This window comes from Megalobrama amblycephala, linkage group LG24 (genome assembly GCF_018812025.1).
Source record: "Megalobrama amblycephala isolate DHTTF-2021 linkage group LG24, ASM1881202v1, whole genome shotgun sequence".
Taxonomy (NCBI): Eukaryota; Metazoa; Chordata; class Actinopteri; order Cypriniformes; family Xenocyprididae; genus Megalobrama; species Megalobrama amblycephala.
In genome coordinates, this window is record NC_063067.1 from 8,384,660 (window position 1) to 8,409,551 (window position 24,892).

The 24,892-nt window shown below is 35.9% G+C and overlaps 2 protein-coding genes across 3 annotated transcripts in view; both read left to right on the forward strand.

Annotated features, from left to right (window-relative positions):
- Positions 1-24,892, forward strand: part of hoxc11a (homeobox C11a) — a 92,635-nt gene that overhangs the window by 47,223 nt on the left and 20,520 nt on the right. The window lies entirely within an intron of this gene.
- On the forward strand, positions 19,802-24,719 carry hoxc13a (homeobox C13a). Its single transcript, XM_048178970.1, has 2 exons — positions 19,802-21,662; positions 23,467-24,719. The coding sequence occupies exons 1-2, from the start codon at positions 20,999-21,001 to the stop codon at positions 23,721-23,723; spliced, it is 921 nt and encodes a 306-aa protein (XP_048034927.1). The 5' UTR covers positions 19,802-20,998; the 3' UTR covers positions 23,724-24,719.

The window sequence follows — 24,892 nt, forward strand, 5'->3', positions numbered from 1 at the left end:
ATATTTACATTTCAGTGTCACTAATGTAGTTATTGCATTTATATTGTTACATTTCAACTAATTCTAATTGGCTGCTTAAAAGAATAGAGACTTTACACACTTTGGGCCTGAAACTCAAATTTTACATTTACATGAAGGCCTGGTTATAAGCATGCCCTATAAAAAAAAAAAAAAACATTACTGGTGTGCATTTTGAGACAAAACAATGGCACTGACATAATTTGCTATCAGTTAAAACAGCTCAAACATGCATTTTAGTCTGGGATTAGGCTTAAGCCTTGTCTGTGAAACCAGGGGCTAATTAATTAAAATGAATTATTGTCATTTCTTATGAGCAGCACATTAAAGTTTATGTGTTTTGACGTATAATGTAAGAGCTGTTGTATTTATTGACACTAGTGATATCAGCCATTCACCTTGTTATGGTTCACCCTATGGACATTAGGGAGTCTTTCTGACCTTGAGTGGAGGAAGCCAATCTTTATTGAGACAGTTTGACAGATTTTAAATGTTATGCACTGAGAAGCCAGGCGAATTGTAGCAATTACATTATTATGTTTGCATCATTTTATCCATGCTTTAAATGGGTGGTTCATTGCGATTTCACTTTTTTAACTTGAGTTAGTTTGTAATGTTGCTGTTAGAGCATAAACAATGTCTGCAAAGTTAGGACGCTCAAAGTTCAATGCAAAGGGAGATATTTTCTTGTAAAGAATTCTCTGTTTAAGGACTACAACAAACGGCTGATAGGAACTACAACGAGCTTCTTCCCGGGTTGGTGACATCACTAACCCTAAAATTTACATAAACCCTGCCCTTGGGAACACACAACAAAGGGGTGAGATCAAGTTATTGCAATATAGTACATAACACAAATGCAATAGCATGTGAAAAGCAAGATGACAACATGATAAATTATAACTGTAATTAAACTAAACTATACCTGTTCTATCTATCATGCAGCATATATTCTCTGGCTCTGTAGGCATTTTACAACAGTTCCCACACAAGCGATTTATAGATTATCATGACAGAATATGCAATCAATAACTTTAAGATAGTTCACTCCACATCAACTACATAAATTCTTCCATTAACCATTCAGAAATATCCTGTTGCATTCTACATGTTGTCACTTATTCTTGAGTCTCTCCATCATTGTCCAATTCCTGTTTGAACATAAAAGGCTGAACAGTTTCTTACATTTTCAGTGAGTCTGAGGTAATCTGCTGTAGCTCTTGAAACTCTGCCCTCTTCTTGAGAGCAGCAGCTCATTTGCATTTAAAGGGACACACACAAAAACTGAGCATTTTTGCTCACCCTCAAAAAGTGACATTTAACATGCTATAAAAAATGATCTGTGGGGTATTTTGAGCTAAAACTTCACATACACACTCTGGGGACATCAGAGACTTATTTTACATCTTGTGAAAGTGACATTATACCACCCCTTTAATGTCTTCAATGCATGCAAAATTATAGTCAGGTTCTTATTCCAATGATATGGTATTTGTGTTACTCTTAACATTTTGACTACTAAATTAAATTCACTGTTGCAATTCTCAAATTCATTATTTGTCCCCATTAGCCCTGTGGAATTTTAATATATATTAAAGAGCTTCATGATCCCACTATGTATGGGATAAGTACCATCCCAAATATAGAAAATGTTAAGCCTTTTCACACTGTGCTTCACCCCGGGTTATTGTCATTCTAAACACCGCTTTTAACCCCGGGTAAGGGAACGTTTCACACTTAGAAGCGGGGTTTTGAAACCCTGCTCCTGAGCATGGTTAGCACTGCTTTTGCAGCACGTTGTATATACAAACCCGATTCCAAAAAAGTTGGGACACTGTACAAATTGTGAATAAAAACAGAATGCAATGATGTGGAAGTTTCAATTTTCAATATTTTATTCAGAATACAACATAGATCAAACGATCAAATGTTTAAACTGAGAAAATGTATCATTTTAAGGGAAAAATATGTTGATTTTAAATTTCATGGCATCAACACATCTCAAAAAAGTTGGGACAAGGCCATGTTTACCACTGTGTGGCATCCCCTCTTCTTTTTATAACAGTCTGCAAACGTCTGGGGACTGAGGAGACAAGTTGCTCAAGTTTAGGAATGGGAATATTGTCCCATTCTTGTCTAATACAGGCTTCTAGTTGCTCAACTGTCTTAGGTCTTCTTTGTTGCATCTTCCTCTTTATGATGCAGCAAATGTTTTCTATGGGTGAAAGATCTGGACTGCAGGCTGGCCATTTCAGTACCCGGATCCTTCTTCTACGCAGCCATGATGTTGTAATTGATGCAGTATGTGGTCTGGCATGGTCATGTTGGAAAATGCAAGGTCTTCCCTGAAAGAGACGACGTCTGGATGGGAGCATATGTTGTTTTAGAACTTGGATATACCTTTCAGCATTGATGGTGCCTTTCCAGATGTGTAAGCTGCCCATGCCACACGCACTCATGCAACCCCATACCATCAGAGATGCAGGCTTCTGAGCTGAGCGCTGATAACAACTTGGGTTGTCCTTGTCCTCTTTAGTCCGGATGACATGGCGTCCCAGTTTTCCAAAAAGAACTTCAAATTTTGATTCGTCTGACCACAGAACAGTTTTCCACTTTGCCACAGTCCATTTTAAATGAGCCTTGGTCCAGAGAAAATGCCTGCGCTTTTGGATCATGTTTAGATATGGCTTCTTTTTTGACCGATAGAGTTTTAGCTGGCAACGGCGAATGGCACGGTGGATTGTGTTCACCGACAATGTTTTCTGGAAGTATTCCTGAGCCCATGTTGTGATTTCCATTACAGTAGCATTCCTGTATGTGATGCAGTGCCGTCTAAGGGCCCGAAGATCACGGGCATCCAGTATGGTTTTAAGGGTCAAGACCCTTACGCACAGAGATTGTTTCAGATTCTCTGAATCTTTGGATGATATTATGCACTGTAGATGATGATAACTTCAAACTCTTTGCAATTTTTCTCCGAGAAACTCCTTTCTGATATTGCTCCACTATTTTTCACTGCAGCATTGGGGGAATTGGTGATCCTCTGCCCATCTTGACTTCTGAGAGACACTGCCACTCTGAGAGGCTCTTTTTATACCCAATCATGTTGCCAATTGAACTAATAAGTTGCAAATTGGTCCTCCAGCTGTTCCTTATATGTACATTTAACTTTTCCGGCCTGTTATTGCTACCTGTCCCAACTTTTTTGGAATGTGTAGCTCTCATGAAATCCAAAATGAGCCAATATTTGGCACGACATTTCAAAATGTCTCACTTTCAACATTTGATATGTTATCTATATTCTATTGTGAATAAAATATAAGTTTATGAGATTTGTAAATTATTGCATTCCTTTTTTATTCACAATTTGTACAGTGTCCCAACTTTTTTGGAATCAGGTTTGTAAACAGTAAATTCCATATTTGTAAGGAAAAATGTCAAATGCTGACAGAGAACATGACAATTTGAGTGAAAAGAGATCATTCTGACTTTTTATATGCTCATTCAATATAAACTCGATAGTACAGTCGGCAGTAGGCGGAAACAGGTTGCATGCTGCGTTTATCCAATCAATGACACTGACACCGCAAATATCCAAATAAGACTGTTAACCCAGGGTTTAGGAATGTACAATGTGTAACGTCAGCTTATGAATACCCAGGATTAATTGTCAACCCTGGGTAAATTACGAGCAGTGTGAAAGTGAAGCAAGATAACCCTGGACTCAGTTTACATGGGGTTTAGAATGACCAAGGGTTAGCTATTTCAAGTGTGAAAAGCCTTGTTGTATGAAAAATAAAATAGTCAGATCACCACCAACTATTGATCCATGAATAATTTTCATGCATATATGCCTTAGGACTGTTCTATTTCTTTGTTTGTGTGGGAGTGGAAAGACAATAAATCCAAGCCATACATTGCATGTGGCTTTGCAACAAATCCAAATGTTTTAGTCTAAGTGGGAGTCAAAGCGTAGCCAAGAGACACAGATAGTGACAAACGCTCCCTGGTTATTTAATTAGAGGCGGCTCTAATGTTTTCCTTGTTTCTCTGGAGTGACTGGCGTACTATAGGGAGGGGGAGCGGTGACATCAGTGCTTTAACTGGAACCAGATGGAGACTAATTAACAAAAGGGCAATGCTGTAATGGAAACTGAATCAGTGCTCACATACAGGTGTCAAAAAAGATAGAGGAACAATACACATAACTGAACAAGTCAGAGGAGAGATCACACCAGGTTGCCTCTCATGGACCTGTTTCAAGAGAGACATTTTTCCCTCATTGGGTCATAACTGGAGACCAGGAGCTTAGCTTGAGTACTTCAGCAGTGTGGCTTGGGTTTGAGGCCTGGCCTTTACTACTTAAGGCACAAACCAAGCAAAATTTTCCAAAAGCTAACTGTGTACTGTTTTGCATGACAACGAAGTCTTTTGTAATTAGCATTTTTTATTGTTGAGTGGAATAACAAATGATGCTTGGTATAGACATGACAGGAGACTATAAAGGAGTGGGTCAGACATGGTTGCGTGAGGTTTCTAGACTAGTTTCTAAACTAGAGGTTTCTGGGAAGGACGATGATAAGTGTAGTCTGATTAACACTACAGAGTGAAGTTGCAGTGAATGCTGTGGTTAGATGCAATATCGTCACATAAAATACGTAGCTTGGCTAATATCTGTGTAAGTGTAAAATACTGATACATGTCTTTAAGGCAAGACACATATAGGGTAATAGGGTAAAACTAATTTAACTAATAGATTTCCCAGTTGATTAATCACAGTACATTAAAGGGTTAGTTCACCCAAAAATGAAAATTATGTCATTAATGACTCACCCTCATGTCGTTCCAAACCCATGAGACCTCCGTTCATCTTCGGAACACAGTTTAAGATATTTTAGATTTAGTCCGAGAGCTTTCTGTCCCTCCATTGAAAGTGTTTGTACGGTAGACTGTCCATGTCCAGAAAGTTAATAAAAACATCATCGAAGTAGTCCATGTGACATCAGTGGGTTAGTTAGAAGTTTTTGAAGCATCTAAAATACATTTTGGTCCAAAAATAACAAAAACTACGACTTTATTCAGCATTGTATTCTCTTCTGGGTCTGTTGTCAATCCGGGTTCACGACTCCGCAGTGATGCTGCTGATGTAAGACGCTGCTGACGTGTTATCCGGTGCGCCCGAGCTTCGTTTACAGTCTGAGGGAGACGCACGCTGTATTCAAGCTATTCTACATTGTTTGTATTTTGCTATTGCTATATTTTTTAAAATTGTGCATAAGCGTGCATGTCGCGGATGTCCTAATTGCCAAAAACAATGACGTAAAAGTGCATTACCAATGCCGACAGATGAAAGGATTAAATGGAATCAATTCAATGGAATCAATTCAATGGAAAGGATTCAGGAAGAGAAGACAATTCTGAATAAAGGCGGAGTTTTTGTTATTTTTGGACCAAAATGTATTTTCAATGCTTCAAAAAATTCTAACTGACCCTCTGATGTCACATGGACTACTTCGATGATGTTTTTATTAACTTTCTGGACATGGACAGTCTACCGTACAAACACTTTCAATGGCGGGACAGAAATCTCTCGGACTAAATCTAAAATATCTTAAACTGTGTTCTGAAGATGAACGGAGGTCTTACGGGTTTGGATCGACATGAGGGTGAGTCATTAATGACGTAATTTTCATTTTTGGGTGAACTAACCCTTTAAGACAGTTGTTTTGTATTACAGGTTTTCCAAAATTTTATGTTTAAATATGCAATTGAGGCATTATCTAATTAAATATGCACTCATTTGCATACATTTCCAGAACAGAAATCTGAACATTGGATGAAGCCAGGTTCAAAATCTTTTTTATTTAGTTGACATTAGAGTTAAAAGGTTTTACAGAGGGGATATTTCTTTTTATCACTCCATATATCAGAAAATACTGTCAACAGCCAGAAAAAATAAATTCCTAAAAATCACATGTTGTTAGGAATAAAATGTTATATAAATCAGACGTATGATATCTGAACAAACCTCTTTGTAAAAACCTTCAGAATATAGACAGGATGGAATAAAACATGAATAAAAAAACTTGAATAAAAGTTTGGTGTATGTAAATGGTGCTGACGTGGAGATTCTAACTCAAAAACCTAATTTTGTAGAAATAGTCTATAGTCAAAAATATGAAATGTAATAAAATAAATGCTTCAATGTGTATTTTTCTTCCCACTAGTCATAGAAGACATGTTATGGAAGCAAAATAGCCAAAATCTCCATCTCACATTTTTATTGAAATTAAATTCAAATGGTTCTACCGCATAGTATCTTTTTTTAATCACTCAATGCATATTCTAAATATATGAGCAATATATATGCACAGTCTTTGCTGTGATGAGAAGGGCTATAAATGTGTTCTCAAGGTTTACATCCATATATTCGGTGTTGTATCTTATAAATACCCTGGAGGGTTGAAGTCATCCACTGATTTTTGCTTAGCCTGTGATGTATTATTTATATGAAGGACAAATGGTCCATGGTACAAGTGATGTTAGACTTTCAGAATTCTGACATAAAACTTGGTGGCTAACATTTTGAAAAAAGAAGAATTGGTGCTGTTTTGATTTAAGCATTCTAAAAACTGAAAAAAGTATTTAGAAACTCGGTAAAAGCCATAGTAACAGAGTTATTGTTTGTTTTTCCATCTTTACAACAGGATATTGATTCTTAGATGACATGTCGTCATAACTAGTCCATCTTTATCTGTTTATCATGAAAATGGACAGTAGTCTATAGTTAATTTATGGAGAATTGAATTACTTGTAAACTTCGCCATTGCATAAAATCTCCCCTTTAGCTGTAATTTCCAGTGCATAAGTGCAAAGAATGATAGAAACCAACAAAATTGGCATTTGAGAGACAGATTTTTTGCAGATGGAGTCTTGTGTCTTTGTCACCATTTTGAGTGTATTATAACTTTGTGTTTACATATCTGTGTGCACTGATGCCAAGAACCTCTGTAAAAGCTGTTTGGTTATCACAGTTTTTGTTTAAAGGCACTTTTATTGTGTTCCCTGGTCATTTATCTTGCTTTTTATAGATATAAAATATCTATAAAAATATAAATCCTATAAAATAGCTAGTAAGGTGCATTAATACAATGCCATTAAAAATGACCGCTTCACAGTCAAGCTACTATCAGAAAAAGAGGTATTTGCCACCAAAATTTGAGTGCCTCCCTGTTCCACATGGACCACCCAGCTGTCAAAGCCATAATCATAGACTATTTCATCTTGAAATCACATTTTGTACACTAAATAATTATTTATTGCTCATCATGTTGCTAAAAATAAAGAACAAAATAGGCCTTATTAATGTATACCGTTTTCCCATATTTTAGGTACTCAGTGTCTAATTTATTGACAGTTCAGCTCCAGGATCACCTGAAGTACAATGTGTGTAAAAAAATGTGTAGGTTAGATACACAAAGTGACAAAGGCTTGTACAGCCATGGTACAGAGCTGGTGCGATGCATTGCATTATTATTTTATTCCTTTTCTTTTGCACATGGTAGTAGAGGTTGAAGTTTGGAGCTAAAAATTGACATTCAGCTTTTTTTTCACAGCAGTCCCCTTTAGCTTTTGCTGCTGTGGCAGTGTTGATTCTTTCTTTGTAAATGTGTTTTCATTTTTCATAACAATGTAAATGTGTGGTTAATATTATCATTGGACATTTTCTTAAATTTGTAGGTTTAATTCTGCCCTCAAAGTACAAAACTGGCTCTGTAGCCATATCAAAACTTTGGTGTTTGTTTGAGCATCCACCTGACACTGGTAGAAAACAATGGTTGAAAACAATCATTTTGTTTTGTTTTTTCAGTTCGGTTTGGTGATACTAGTGGTGCAGAAGTTACTCACCTCCGTATAGTAGTCATTGGAGTGAGCTACGTGCAAAAATAACTATAAGTCAGCGTAACCTTGGAACATATTACTAAGGGTCAAAGTATGACATAATTTTCTTGCAGCACCAGAATGTTTAGTCACATAGCATTTACAACTCAGGAACTTCTGTGGTCCCATGAGCAATAAGGGCAGATTTCAAATTAATTAAACTAAAGTGAATAGGAATTTTAACAGATTCTCCAGGTTTTATGATGGACCTTGTGCACTACCTACCATCGTTACCAAAACAATTCAACAGAACAATGCTTTTGGGAAACACACCTCAGGTTATCACACTTGGCCAACCAACTATCTTTGATCCTATAATGTTACAAACGATTTAAAATACTTTTATTTTCATTATAAAATGACATGAAACTTCGAAACCATCCATCACAGTAAAGTAATAAACACTGGGAAAGAGCCACAATTATATGAACAATAGCATTATTGGGAGTATTTTACTGCTTAGAAAAAGCTAATTCTCACAAAATAAGTTATTAGTGTTTTTGTTTGTACTTTGACTTTGCCCAGACTGATTATCAGGAGTTAAGTGTAACCAAACCAATACCTTAAACAAATGCAAGCTTTCTACACAAGCTTTTTTTCGTTCTTATTTTTTCTTTTTTTTTCGTTCTTTTTTTTTTTTTTTTGCAGATGATTGATGAATTTTTGGGATGATTCTCTTGCTTTAAGGTTATTTAAAAAGAAAATAGTGTGATTCTAGTGCAGTCTTCAAATTGAAGGGGTTAGGTGAGATCCCAGACATCCCATACAATTTAAAGGGATAGTACACCCAAAAATGAAAATCCTGTAATCATTTACTCACCCTCAAGTTGTTCCAAACCTGTCTGAATTTCTTTCTTCTGCTGAACACAAAAGAACAGTTTTTGGGACCCCATTGACTTCCATATGGAAGTCCGACATTCTTCAAAATATCTTCTTTTGTGTTGAGCAGAAGAAAGAAATTCATACAGGTTTGGAACAACTTGAGGGTGAGTAAATGATGACAGAATTTTCATTTATGGGTGAACTATCCCTTTAAGTAAAAGAAATGTAATTGCAAAATGTGCAAAACTGATTGTGCACATATTCATTCACGTGTGATGGTACCAATTGAACACTAAATAAGCATTTATTATTAAACTGGTGGTTTGATAGAAATTACAAGATGAAAGCACGGCTGTCCACTGGGCGTTTCAGCACAAAGTCACATTTGGATTTAAAAAAATACAGAAACATTTTTATTTATTTTTACCATTCCTTTTAACTGATGGTGTTGTCCATTCATTTTGCACCAATCGCCCCCCTCCCCAAACTAAGTATAGGTGTAGCTTGTTAAAAATACATTTTAATGACCATCATTTAAAGTGCTCATGGATTGTTCGTGGCAGGTACATCTTCCTGTTGTTCTTTCTCATCTAGTCATTCAGACAGCTTCTTGTGAGACTCAGCACAGCAGTGATCTTGAACAACGACCTAAGATCACTGCAGGGCGTCTGTGTTGTTTCTTCCAACATTATACACTAAACCCCACCAGCTGATTCTCTGATTTTACTGCTGACCACAATGAACCTTCACTGAGCCCTGCAGCTCCATCTCTTATGAAGTGTCCACTTACATTCACTGTCATCTCAGTGTTTAGTGGTGAAGCAGGAAAAAATGTTTGGAAATTTTTTTTTAGTACAAAAATTTTCTCTGAAAGTAGTCCAGCATGCCACAGACTTGAAGCAAATAAGGAACAGGGACTGTACCAAAGCATTTCACATCTATAATCTGCAAGTCTTCTTATAATATAATGAGGCTGTATTGCATGATACAGTTTGTTTTGCCAAGTAACATGAACATTTAAAAGAACGTGCTTGATTCGTCTCCATCCTCTAGTTGTCTACTTTGCAGACCATCACGTGCTTGTACACTAGCAACCAAGCTCTTGCAATGACAGTAAGTCACGTATACGTACATATATTGTCCAGCGTTCAGAGACTGTACATTATTGCCGTCGACAGTCGTGTTAAGTCCTTTCAAGCATTTAATATCTCACTCATGCATATTATTTTACAGCAGCAGGATGCGTTAATTATCTAATTAAGAACAGGATTAATTAAGGGCCCTGAGTGCGCGTTCTGTTGATATAGGCGAATTTAAAATCACAACTCCTCACTTCTGCAGGGCTCTTCATAAAATCCCACGCAGGATGAAATGTTGCAAAATGCGGTTTTTCAATGCCCCATAACCACTCTGGATATGTTAATAAAAAAAGCTTTAATTTCAAATTACATTTGGTTTGTATTTACTTTGCATTTATGGACGGCTTGACTGAGAAAAACAACTTTTATCCAAACAAGAATAGGTCTTTAAACATACCAATTAAATCAATAAAACCAATCGGAGTACTGGAGGCACACACATTTAAGCATAGTTAAAATGTTTATTTGGAACTCGGGATAGAATGGCTTTATCTGATGACCGTTCCACGCCTTTGTATAGCTCCAAACTCAATGTCAAGATAGGTTTATCCATGTGATTAGGTTCCATTATTTAAAATATCTGGAACAAGTTCTCATTTGCGAATGCGAATTCTCGTTTTGTGGAAATATATATAAGAAACACTGAATGTGGCGTTCTTGGGTGCAAATTGACAAAACTTTTCTTTAAAGTAAACTGCTGTTTAGCGAAATTTATTCAGAAGACCTTTAGTGGAACAGTCGAATATGGATAATCGTGAATAATTTTGTTCAGCAAGATGATGGGTTAAAATACCCTTAATTTATTTATTTATTTATTTATTTATTTATTTTATTTTTTTTGGATAAATTAGTCGAACTAATCCAAGACATTTCACGTTCGTGGCTCCCCACTAAAGTATAAAAGTTTTGAACTTCCACATTGTTCTGGTCTCTTTATGCTGAAATCGAATCTAATGCTAGGAAACAAAAGAAAATAAGTACACTTTTTATTGAGATATGTTTTACAAGACTATAACGTTGGAAAATATTGGTTATAAATGAGAAAACGGGGAACACTTAAACACTGAATTTTGAATGATAAAATTATGTTAAACTGGAGAGGTGATGAGTATCACTTACTGCTTTAAGTTTAACCCTAGACCGTTATATTGGGTTTGTGAAGCTGCAATTTTAGGTAGCATGGGCCAAAAATAACACATCCAATGTTGCACGTAATTAAACGCAGGAACGGTCCAAAAATGTTGTTTGGATCAAAACGGACAGTGTACAAAATTTGTCTAATGCACCACTGAAAGTGACCATACATGTTAATATGAACTTTGTGAGGGAAAGTTACTCTTGTACTATCCTCATGTGGTTTCTCTAATTAATTATCCGCCTGCTCTGAAATGTATTTTTGTAAATATTGTTAAAAAATATACGCGTTTGCAATTATGTTTTTCTATATACGAATGGAATTCTGATGAATCGACTGAACTATTGGAGTTTAATAAAACAAAATTTCACATAGAAACGTGTTTGTAAACTTAAAGACAAAAGTTGTGCATTCATTCTGTGATTTATTTTGTTAGAGGTGAAGGGGTCTCCTTGCGCGTTCTCCTTGGCTGTCTGCTGTGAGAGACTTTGAACTTGAACTTTACTTGTTGTCCCTGTCCAGCAGAATATGAATCGATTGTGAAAGTGCTTATCGATTTTGTATACTAATGTATTAATTTCATATATTAACCGACTGTAATATTTAATTGTTCAAAAATGCGCTTTTTTGTAAATGCGTAATTTGTCCTTGCGTAAACATGCGTTTAGGACACTAGTGTCGTGCGTGCGAATTTATGGCTATTTCTGTCTGATGTCTTAGTTTAAAATGTGGTATTATTTTTAGTGTTCAAGTGCGATTTTATCTTTTTTTTTTAATTTTGTACATTAATTTAGATGTGTCCAAAGAGCTACATTTTATTAAGTGCTCACTAATATTGCTCAAAACTAGTTATACTTTCATGCCAGTCACTTGATTGTGATCCTCTTTTTCCTTATAGGACAACTGTAAATTCGGAATTATGTGGATAGAATGTTCACACATAATCAGAAAGGTCGTGAAAACGGCACAAATAGCTATACGCACAAGTAACTTGTTTTCGTCTGCTCTAATACATACGATACATTTACTTTTTAAAAATTTGAGAAAACAGTCGATTTTATGTTGAAGATCACTTAAACTATACTTCAAGTGAAATTCAAATGCTCAAGGACGTTTCTCATGCTTTTTGAGTGATTGAAGTCTGCAAGAGCAATACTTGTGCCTTGACCTTCATCATGTTTTGTTAAACTATGTAAAATGCTGAGGGAGAAAGAATTGTCTGATTAGTTACATTTGCCTGGAATGAGACGATTAAAACAACTTTTGTCCGTATTTTCATGGTGATTTCAGAAGCTATTTGTGAGCAATTTTTGGTGAGGTACATGTATTAAATCCTAGTTCCAAGGACTATTCAAGTGCACCCTCCATTACAGCGGGGAATAATAACAATAACAAACCATCCAATTTCGTTTTTTCCCTTTACAGTTTACATGTACTTTTTCAAAAATGTAACAAAATCTAGGAAAGATGTTTTAAGTGTGAATACTGATACGGTTTGATGCAGTTTGCAACTTCATATAAAATGTATTGTGAACAGTGTAACCCAGCGTTTCTGGATATAAAAACGTTTATTTTGTGGTCAACGATTTCTTGTCGTTAAAGTAAGAATTAACTCTACAGATGCTTAAAATAGAGATGTTAAGAGATAATAAAGAATTAAGTTGCGCATCAAGGTAGCAAAGAATAGCATATATATATATATATATATATATATATATATATATATATATATATATATATATATATATATATATATATATATATAATATACACAAAACAAAAATTATTCAGATTATTCAGACATTTTTGATAATTTTTTACTAGTAGTGGGTGTAGGACACTATAGTTCATTTATGTAAGTAAGGATAAAAAATAAAGTAAACTGTGACATATTATACCCAAAAATTCTTTGGGACGAAAAATTATTCAGACACTTTGACCTGACCATGTTTTGCTTAAGTGTTATCTGACATAATTAAAATGTTTTTTTTTCTGACAGTTTAACTCTGAGATCTTGTCATATTTTATACTTTTTTTTTAACTATAGTGAATAAACTGTATTAATGAAATGTTCAAGGTGTCTAAATAAATTTTGTTTTGACTGTGTATATATATATACAGGAAGCTATGTGATCCTATAGCGAAAATAATTTTGCCCAGAGATAAATTGGAGGCCAGAATGACCACCACTTTTCATTATGTGTCCACATACTTTCCTGGACACTGATGCGTCATATGGATCGTTGTAAATCTGAGATGTAACTGAATAATAGATTATTACTTTGGGCTGATCGTGGTGTTTTTCCAGAGATTTTCAGCACTCTCAGAATATCCCGTCTCATTTTTTGCTCTCATCCATGCTTTTAACATTTCACCCTTCAGCTCTTTGCACGTCTGTACACACGCACATACACGCCACACACACAACTGAGTACAAATTAAAGAGGGATCGTATTTTTTTTTTTTTAGAACTGCAGATTACGCTATATTACTCAAATTCACATGTACTCTGCATATAATAACAATAATATGTAAATGTACACACATCACCTTGTTTCGTCGATGATCAATGACTGTTTCTATGCCTTGTGTTAGTGTTTTTCCCCCTGAGTAGTGAAACTGCCCACTTCTTTAGAGAAATCCTCTATGTACTACACATTACTTTGGTTTTCCAGTATTTTCTGTACTTTTGAGCTCTTCCCAACAGTGGCTGAGATCCAGCTTCTCACAGTAGGACAACTGAGGGACTCATACTCAACTATAAAAGGTGCATGCATGCATATAAGAACCGATATTAAACTTTTATAATCAGGATGATCGGTGTAAATTTTGTCCTGTGAGAAATATGTAAATATCTTATGTACACTCTTAAAAATAAAGGTTCCAAACGTCAGTTTTCGCCATGATGCCATAGAAGAATATTTTTTAGTTCCACAGAAAACCTTTCAGTGATCAGTTCTTAAAAGAACCATTTTACCTTAATGTGAAAAACATTTTAATAATCTAAAGAACCTTTTCCACTATAAAGAACCTATTGTGCAATTTTTCTTTATGAAACCATCGATGCCAATAAAGAACCTTTATTTTTAAGCGTGTACCTTATGTAGCTCTAAAAATAACGTTTATATTTCTTAGATTTATTTAAATTCTGCCAGGGGGTTATACATTTAGGTTGTATGGAAACATATGCACTCAACTGTATGTATATCGTCGCATGCAAATATGGCAGATTTTAGATAAACAACAAAACAGTGTTTAATGAGATTGTCACACTATAGGTTTCTTTATGTAGTTATTTTATACGAGAATGGAAAAGTTATAATTTGATAACGTTTTGTAAATCAAAAATGATATTTTTCCGATGACGACTGAACGCCCTGTGAAATATAACGCAAAATAAGCAAGTTATTGTGGAAGTACAAGCTCTCGTTTTGCTGTTTGTAGCTGTTGCTACGAAGGGGAAAAAACAGTCAAACGTAAAATAACTGGCAGCTGTTCTAATTACATGTTCTAATAATTGTTGCATTTTGTTGAAAAGACTATCATTCATCTGTGTTTAAACCGCAATAGTTGGCTCGTTTTGGTCGTTTGTTAAAAAAGAGATATGTATTGCTTTTTTAGTAGCCTAAAAAACTAGTTACTTTTTTCTGGTGAAAAACAACGATCCATGCTTGACAAACGCCTATATTTTTTTTTAACTATAACTCATTCCATATCAGTAGATTAGCCTATATATGTGTGATATATATGTTATAGGCCGATGTAGCTGCTGTTTTATAAAGCATAATACAATAAGGCCAGTGTATTTGTAAAACGTAGAAACTTGGAATTGTTGTTTGTCGGTTGCTGTAGTGTTTTGCTACTGTTTTTCCCTTAAAGATAAAATATTCTGAAATAATAAAAAAATCCTACGTTTGAAATTGAAACGCATAAAGCAAGAGCTCGCAGCATTACATAGAATATACATAATTTTGTTTTATTTTCTTAAAGCTACAAAGTACCACAAAACCGATAAAAATTATCTTATAGAAGATGTGATAGATTGATCCAAAATATTCCAGCTCATATTCCAGATTTTCATATCCCACTTCTGGCACGTGCATTCTGAGATCCCAACGGTATATTCCGTTAAATATGGAGGAAATAAAAACAAAACTTTGACTATATCTTAACCATATCTTTAAAGAAAAGATGCCAGAAACCGAGAAATTTGCACTTACATGCTGTCGCAATTAACATGTCTGCAGAGGAACTGACCGCCTCCTTTAACTTGAACTTGGACTTCCGACTAGACGTGCCTGAAAGTGGGGGAGACATTTTGTCTAGTTAGACGCTCTGACAAACGGACCTTCAGTTGTCATTGTAATGCAGCCCTCTAAATGTAAAGGGCTTAACGTGGTCAAATGAGTAATGTAGAAAATACGAAGCTACAAGGACGAGTTGCCAAAGTGTGCATGAGATCCTCTAAGTCAGAGCTTTTGGATTTTAATGTTGTCTAGTTTTACGACACCGACTTTAAACAAGTCATAAATGGACAGAAAACATTCTGAGTCCACAGTCTACATAATCCGTTTTTTCGTGCTTTGTTTCTTGGTTTTGATAAGATTTTGCATTCTCTCTTAAGTGTAACCACTGGTTGTGATAACTAATCGCAAAGCAGGTGATAATAGCCTATAACTAACAAAGAAATCTGAGCGTGTTAAAAAATTAAGATACTGTCTGTATATTGTTATTAGGAGAGCGCAATGACGCTTCCCATTTCTTACCCTCTAATTTCATGTTAGCCTATGTCTGACCGCAGATTTAAATTAGGCTATCATCTCACTTGCTCATGCTGTTCTTCATTTCAGCCACACATTTTACCGCATTGCACCGAGGCTGAATCGACGCAGGCAGGCCTGTTCATATTCTGCTGAACTATGCGAGATTTAATACGGATTTGTTCCTTCATAGGGACTCTATTGCTTTCTGGAATACGAACATAACGAAACAGCGTTTGAGATGTTTTGTTTGGAGCGACTAGCCTATTTTTTTAATATTTCCTACTCAACTGTACTGTTCTTTTTTTTGGCTTAAACTTTGAATTGAATGCTATAGGGGTACTGTGGCACTGCAGTGACATATTGATACATATTCATGAACGTTGGCACAGCACTCTGCAAGATGTAATTTTTTTCATAGGAGAATCAATTCCTGAACAAGGCCTGCAGCACCCCCGCAAGAATGTGCATGCAGAGGCAAATGTGTAGCTTTTAAGCGCCTGGAGCACATTACATTTTTGATGCAGTGCTTATTAACGCAGTTGCGTTTGCGTTTTTAAAGAACTTTGTACTTTTTAGTGCAAAATACAATATACTGTCTAATGTAAACATCGAGTATTTTGGTGAAATACATTATTACTTGGATCTGCTGTGTTTTAATCATATTATCTGCCCAGATTTTGTGGATAACGCACATTTTAGCAACTAGACAAGTTTTTATAAATATTTAAAATAAGGTATGTTCCGATGTTAGGCCTATATCAGTTTCAGTAAACACTGTCTTTGAAGAGTGAGTGAATCTAATTTGTGATGTATGATTTCCCCATCATAATGTAATTTTTGTCTGACTAAACTACAGAACGTGAATATTCAGATGTTCTCTGCGTACATTGGAAACCAGAATAAGGCACTTTTTAATAGGACCTAGGCTAGCGAGCATTAACTGATGTTGCAATCGATTTTTTACCCACTCCATGACAACGTAAGACTCACAGCCACAACAATGCAGCTCCCAAATCCCTGAATGACAGATTTCTTTGACTTGAACTTTGAAACTATGCATGAATGAAAAGGTATACGGATCAACTCAAGTCTGTGCTCTATAAGAGCCTAAAATATCCTGTTTTCATGTCAGAAATGTGACGTGTAAGTCTGAATGAAGATTTGGGCACATGTGATCGAGAGATGGATAGACAGGCCGACAGGTCTACTCTATACTAAGCCAGTAGCTGATAGATTGGTATGGTATTTAATACATAATAGCATCAATGAAATCAGACTGAAGTTTTATAGTGTAAATAAAACAGGAAATTATATATGTATTGACATTGGAATAATTTGCCATGTGATCGATTATTTCATTCCAATTTTGTCAGAAAATAAAAATCCATTTATTTATTTATTTATAAATTATCGCTGCGTCGCCTTTAGATGTATTCATTTGATGACGTCAGCTGTTAGAACAGTCGGTTTTCAGTCTTTAGATCTCAAATGTGAACTGCACAGACACTGCTTTTCTTGGACTTTTTAATCTCTTTAAACATTTTTTATATTTTGATATTTTTTTCTGTCATATATATTTTCAAAACATCACTCCTTGCCACTTTGGGCTGAGTCAGATATCAGAAAGCTTGATTATAATATGTAGGCCTATTTGAAACTGTGATTAAGATGCAACATGATAATTCAGTGTGAATTCCACCACAACAGTAATTCAATGGAGAATGAGGGGCACGAAGAGTTATATTTCAGTGTACACCTGTGATTTCTTTGTGAAACATCAAAGCCAAACGCCTATTAAATGCACTGCTCGCAGCCAGTGACAAACTGAAACACGTACAGACGTGCAAGATGCACAGTTACAGAAACGTATAAACTAGACTTATGCTTTTTCAGTAATTTTTTTGCCTTATTCATTAATTATTAAAAGAAACAAATTTGCAATATTTGAAATAAATCGTTAGTCATTTTTAATAATGAGTAAATATTTTGTCATTTAAACAAGAAATGCAAGGAAGAAAGGTGATTTCTCGCATCCTCAATCACAGGCGCTATAGTTCAAATAGACACAAACTCACTCAGACACAGGGACACTCACTAAATCCTCTTCCAGTTTGACACTGTGGTCACCGTTTTAAAGGCGCCGTGTGTTGAGACTCGATGGGACCTATGCCATTTTAGCGCTCTTACTGTTATTCAAACAATACTCACTGATTTGACTGTATACTTGCTGATACGGAACTGTATTATATATTGAACTAGCCTATAACTATCCATATTGTTATAGTCATGAAAATTTACATAGGATTTTAGTGAGAGGGTTAAGAGTACATTAAACTGATTTTCAAACATTTAAAAAAGAAAGAAACTGACCAGTGAAGTACATAGCCCGAGATTACAATACGCAGAGTTATTAATAATAAAGCTAGGAGACGCCTTTAATGTGGAGTTGTGAACTACACAAATCGCTTTATATTTTCAATGCATGTTTCGGACTATCAACAGACAGGAATGGCACAAATATTGTCAACAGAGCCTTTTTTTAATTATATAAAGCTGTTTTAAATATATTATTTAATATTACGTTATTCCAAATGGTTCAATTTTAACAGATTCTTGTGTTTTGAATTAATATTTTCAACTTGCAATAACATCTGAGCGTTGATCCGTGTGGTTTGCGATATTGAAACGAGTCAAACGTGCATTTTAGCAGCGACTGTGCTGTAAATAATAGATGTATTTTCATTGATGAATAGAATTACTTTTCATATCATGGGGGATTTTGTTTTACTATAAGAAGAGGTATGTTGCGTTATAATGATTATAACAGTGATTGTACATGAGCTCCCGATTTAATTGTTGAAATCTACTTTTTAAATAGTTGAAATTTGATGTTGCAATTGGTGACAAATTAATCAAAATGAGCCTGAGAGAGAAATGATCAAAAAGGTCATCCAGGGTAAAATTAGTTTACTACACAAGCTATTACAAGTTCTACCCTACATGAAATGGAAAAAACAAGCTAACTAATGTTCAACCATAACACTCTTGCCTGCAGTTTCCTTTACATTTTTATGTTTTCAAATTCGTAATTTGTTGTTTTGAGGAAGAAAATGTAAAGAAATCACTGCAATATAGCCTAAACATTGTTCTGTGTTTTGTAACAAACATGGCTCTTGTAGCGAAGCTCATTGAATGTCAACAAATCTGGATAATATAAGCTAAAAGCTCCATAATTAACATGTCATATAGAGGAACTCTTCACAGAAATACGAGAGGAAGAAAGCAGATTCACCGGAAGGGGATTTCTGCATTGTTAGTCGTATTTGTCTTCCAACTCGTAACAGTTTAACAGTTGCCGGTGCACTTTAAAAAGTAGGAATTACTTTGAATTGTTTGCTAGTTTCTTTTCCGCTTTCCCAAGCTGTATCTCAAAGCCTTTCAAACTACAGCGAGTTTGCATGCATACGAGTGTGAAGTTCATTCTTGTCTGTCTAGACTCCGATTACGACCTTGTTTGTCTGCGTTTTTTACCTTGACCTTGGACTTCCATGCAGCTGCCATTTGTAAGAATTGTCCATTCTTCAGTCTGTGAAGACAACGATGGATTTATCTTTGCAAATAGGACTAATCAATGAATTCATCAACATTATATCTAACGCACAAAACATAACACTGTCTAAAAGGTGAAAACTGTTCAGATTACCTGGAATACACAAGAACCATGTCCTTCTCTGTGTCTCGTCGCTACTCATTTGAAACTAATAACAGAGGAATGTTTTAACAGGGTATGGGACTCTTATTCATTCCCCATGAAACGTTGCATTGTAAATGTGCAACATCAGACCGGAAGAAAATCTTCTCATCCAGGGCCGATGCATTCATTCTTGTCATGACACTAGCTGGCTCTAATTAAATATTCTGTTGTATTCTACAATCTAGTATTTAAAATGAGAATAAAAATGCAGCATAACAGAGTAAATTACTACCATACAAAACGGCAAATCTCTCTCTCTCTCTCTTTTTAAAATGTGTACTGTGTAATCATGACGGTGAATATTTTGTAACACAGGTCAGTGGGAGGAAAAGGTATTACTGAAGAATGTAAAAATGTGTCCATACTTTAATTTCAAACTTTTTTTCAGGCATATTATTCTGATTGTCATGCATTTGTTCACATCAACACATCAAAACGCGGTCCCAAATGTTGGACGGTATGGAAAATAATTAAAAGTGCTATTGTGTAACTGAATATACTTTAGGCAAATTATTTTATAACAGTTCAACAAAAAGATACATAGCGATGAAAAACAACTCACAAAAGAGTCTTGCTCAAAGGCCATTAGTTTCATATTGAATATGACACTAGCACACTAATACCTTTTTCTCCTCTCCTCTGTGTTTGATTATGTCTGGCAGTGTTTTTTTCTTATTATTATTTTTTTATTTACAGGTTGTATTTTTTAATTAGTTATAATGTTGTTGTTGTTGTTGTTGCTGTTTTTTTTATTTGTTTCTAAAATGATTTTACAGCAGAGTAATTCATACGTGTATTAAATAACGCAAGTATTTCCCCTCTCAGAAAATGCAAGTGATTCTGTTCATCCAGGTTAATGACTATCAGTTGCTTTCATTGCAATAAAATAAAAATAGTTGACAAATATCTGAATTCACGACTTTGATCAGTGCAGTGTTCTTATGCTACTCATATGTAAAACTTTATTTATGAATTGATATATGCTTTTTTGTATGTAGCCATGTATGTATTTATGTTGTTACATATATGCAACGTTTCAGAATGTTGATACTGGAGGCTAAATTAAAAAAGTGCATACTGCTAAGTGTCTAGACGTTTGTCGGCCGAAATGTTGAGGTTGTTTTCGTTCGCCTTAGCTTGAAGCCTTCCCCTTTAAGAATGACTCTCTCCAACTCTCTTAGCCAATGCCTGTGCCCCGAAAACCGTAGAAGCCAGGCGTGAAACGTGAGCCAGTAGTTGTTTAAAGGGATTATTCTTCCCACCCACAGTCCAGTCTCTTTGGGCTAGTTAGCATATCACGTGCCTGCGCTTTAATGAACTGGACACATGGATATAGTCGTGCGCATGCGCGTGCGTAAAATGTAGTTGGAAATGAGGTATCAGTCTTGGAGTAGGCGACTTTTAAAAAGCATCGGCAGCCCGTGATATGACGACTTCGCTGGTCCTGCATCCACGCTGGGCGGACACCTTGATGTACGTGTATGAAAAAAGCCCGAATGAAAATAATCAGAATAAAAGTCAAATTATGGAAGGATTGAGCGGGAATTGCCCTGCGACTCATTGCAGGGAACTGATCTCACACCCCGCGCTGGGGCGGCATTCCGGCACCATAGCGACTCACCAGGGATCCGTGTACTCGGATATATCTTCCCCAGAAACTGGGCGACAGTGTCCCGCTCCTCAGACGTCATCTAGTGCCTCTCTGAGTTACGGCTACCCCTTTGGAAACCCTTACTACGGTTGCAGATTATCTCACTCGCACAACGTGAACTTGCAGCAGAAACCATGTTCATACCATCCAGCAGAAAAGTATGCCGAGACGAGCAGCGCTTTGCCCGCGGAGGAGCTCTCCAGCAGGGCAAAAGAGTTTGCTTTCTACCCGAGTTTTGCCAGCTCGTACCAGGCAGTTCCAGGATATCTAGACATGTCGGTGGTTCCCAGTATTAGCGCGCATCCCGAGCCACGTCACGATGCATTGATCCCTATGGAGGGCTATCAACACTGGGCTCTGTCGAATGGCTGGGATGGGCAGGTGTACTGTTCAAAGGAGCAAACACAGTCTTCTCATCTGTGGAAATCTCCGTTTCCAGGTATGTCTTACCACAGTTGTCAAACCATTCAATTATGGAAATAAAAATCAAAGGACATGCATAAGAGGGATCATACGACTTCCTGTCCTGTTATGATAAGATATAAATACTTTTTTCTTCAACTGTAAACTGTAAACATGCAAAGTATTCGCCTTAATGAAATGGTTCGATATATATTCTTGACTAAATGTCATCAGTTGATAAGAGATTTCAACTCAAACCTCTACATAATGCATGAGGTCTGCATGAACCTGTCAAATGTGTAAATTTTGTTCTATTCATTTTTGACACGTGACAGATGGGAAATGCTCAACTGGCTTTCCATAACAAGAATTTGAGCAAATCCAAACCACAAGCAAGATAAAGTTTAGTTCGCCTAGAAAATATCTTTTATTTACACCCTCTCACATAAAATACAATGTTTGAGTGACGTATCTGGTTACAGAGGATAGTCATATATTAACTCGGATATTATTGAGTCACAGGATTCTTAAGCTAGGAAAGTCACGCAATTTGGAACTGGGGTATGGCAATACTGCCTACCTTTGCTCCTCCCGTATGATAATATCGAAGGTCTTATTGTACCTCGCATATAAATCTTTGTCAGAAGTCATCGGGAGTGGTTCCCCGCAATCTGTTATGGACATTTTGCGAATGCCATGGAGCAGCATTTTTTTTTCTATAGGAGCAGCTGACGTTCTGTAGTCAAGTTATTGATTTTAGCTTTGGGCGAAAAATATTGCATGCCTTGTTCAGGTATGGTAAATCAAAATTACAAAATACAAATACTATGTTGGTAGTTCACTGTTATTCCAGTGCTAAACTCAATATACTGTCGCATTATAGTGGCTATAGTGAATACTTGTCACCACCAACACACCCCTGACCCGTTTAGCAACCCTCCCCCCTAGAGGAGGTCACACACACGCGCACACACACAGGTAGTCTACATATGAAAATAACAAAAAATAAGGATATAAAAAAAATAGGCTTTTTAATGCAGTACTACTTATGATCATCTAGAGCTGTTTTCATACACAGTCCAAACCAGTTCTTTACAGTTTCCGTTTGGGACCGTTAGACAATAATAGGTTTCTGACAGAAGGGCAGTAAACATGCCTCTGTCTAAAATGTTCTGTACCAGTGTAATGACAGAGAAAATCCTAGAATACATCTGAATGTGTCTGTGCTTCAGCTGCCAGATGAGCCTATAATATCCTTCACCTTATTTTACCTTTAGCTACTATGCCACAGTGAAGTAGTGATTTTGGGAAAAGAATGTTGCTGGGCGTCAGTGCTGTTAGATTATAATTAAAATACACGTGATTTTACGTAACAATATATATTTACATACTAGTATTGTAACTTGTCATTGCTACCCACAATCCATGCATTTTAAAAAGACTTTAAATTCTTTAAACAAACCCCATCCATCCAAACTTTACTCGAGAAGGATTTACTGTTATCAGTATATCAGTGTTGGTTAAAAACCTATTCCAGTTATTGCAATGCTGGAAAAAGGACCAAATAACTTGACGCATAGTAAAATGGACCTTCACCCACTTAAAGGTATACATTAGTAGCTAATATTATTGTTATATTATTATATTATTTTTGATTCAATAAATAAAGTAACTCACAATACTACCATTCAATTATGACAGTATTGGCCCCAGATATTGAAATCATTTGACGCAACCAATAAATACTTTATTAAATATGGTGTCAAATCCAGTGTCTTTCACCAGTGTCTCACTGGGCGAACGGGTTTTAATAATGTTTCCATTTACTTTTTGTTTTTCAGATGTTGTTCCGTTGCAGCCAGAAGTCAGCAGTTATCGGCGAGGGCGCAAAAAGCGTGTTCCCTACACCAAGATACAACTGAAAGAACTGGAAAAGGAGTATGCAGCAAGCAAGTTTATCACCAAAGACAAGAGACGACGCATCTCTGCGACAACCAACCTCTCAGAACGCCAAGTTACTATTTGGTTTCAGAACCGCAGAGTGAAGGAGAAAAAGTTTGTCAGCAAATCCAAGACTAATAATCACATGCATACTTGATGCATGTTTCGTTCTTTGTTTTTCCCCGCCAGCTTCTATCCTTCCGTCCAGAAAGCCTGATTTTTACCTCTGTTCAGAAATCATGAATGAAGAACATCCGGGCAGCCTCACGCCTAACCTGTCTTCTTTCACTTTATTTAATTTAAAACATGCACACAGTACCATAACCGCTCACTCTTTGGCTTTTTGGGCATATGATACAAAACTGTGAAAATACAGAAAGAAAAAAAAAAACATTTCAACTTCGTCCTTTTCTATGAATGTACATATATAAATAATAAATATTTAAAATTACACAAATATCAAAGAGACACATGGTTTACGTGCATCTGAAAATGAAAGGAGACGCGACCCTTCTGTATCTCTTCATATGTGCGTCAAAGCCAACCAGCCAGCCAGCAGAAAACACTCGAGTGGCTCAACACGCACGAGAAGAGACAAAAATATATATCTATCGGACACTTTGGATGAATCAAGACTTGTATAAACTCTCAAAAGGCTGTAGCAAATATTGAACTGAGTCACGAATAGAAAGCGTAATTTGTTTTTCGTGGAGAAGATTTTGCTAGAATGAGCCTGCGAGACTTCAAAAGCTAAATGGTTCACTGTGGGATACATTGCTTTTTAATGCCGAGGGTAAACCAGGCTGCTAATGTTAACTGTACAGTTTAATGCTTCTATTATTTAATTTAGATTTCGCGTATGACAGGTCTGTAAAAAAGGAATGTTTCAAGATCATTTGTATGTGTCCCTATTAGCAGTGAAGGATATGACTCTGCCATGCAACTGGAATGATTGTACGCATTTAAAAATCATTTAGTATTAAACATTAATGCACAACCTTTTTGTTTTTATATAGAAATATGTATCGTAAAGCATTGGAGCTGTTCACACAACTTGTCTGTATCTCTTTTTGTGCAGTATGTGAACTGTATTGTGGTGTTCAATTCCTAAAGTAATGAATTGAGACATATTTCATAAATAAAAATGACAATGGAATTTGTTGAGTGCATGCTACTTGTAGTGAATCAATGCATTATCATTGACAACGGTGTCCCATTTATGGCCGCTTCATACATATATAGATGCATATGTGTCTGTCCATCTTTCTTCCTATCAATGATATTTTGCAGTTGAGTTCTTACAATAGATTGAATGTTTGTGTCCCA

Bases quoted from the DNA above. Each gene is read 5' to 3' on its own strand.
- hoxc13a (XM_048178970.1), top strand. From the start codon at position 20,999: ATGACGACTTCGCTGGTCCTGCATCCACGCTGGGCGGACACCTTGATG. The intron at 21,663-23,466 runs GTATGTCTTACC...TTTGTTTTTCAG, and splicing joins GTGGAAATCTCCGTTTCCAG to ATGTTGTTCCGTTGCAGCCA.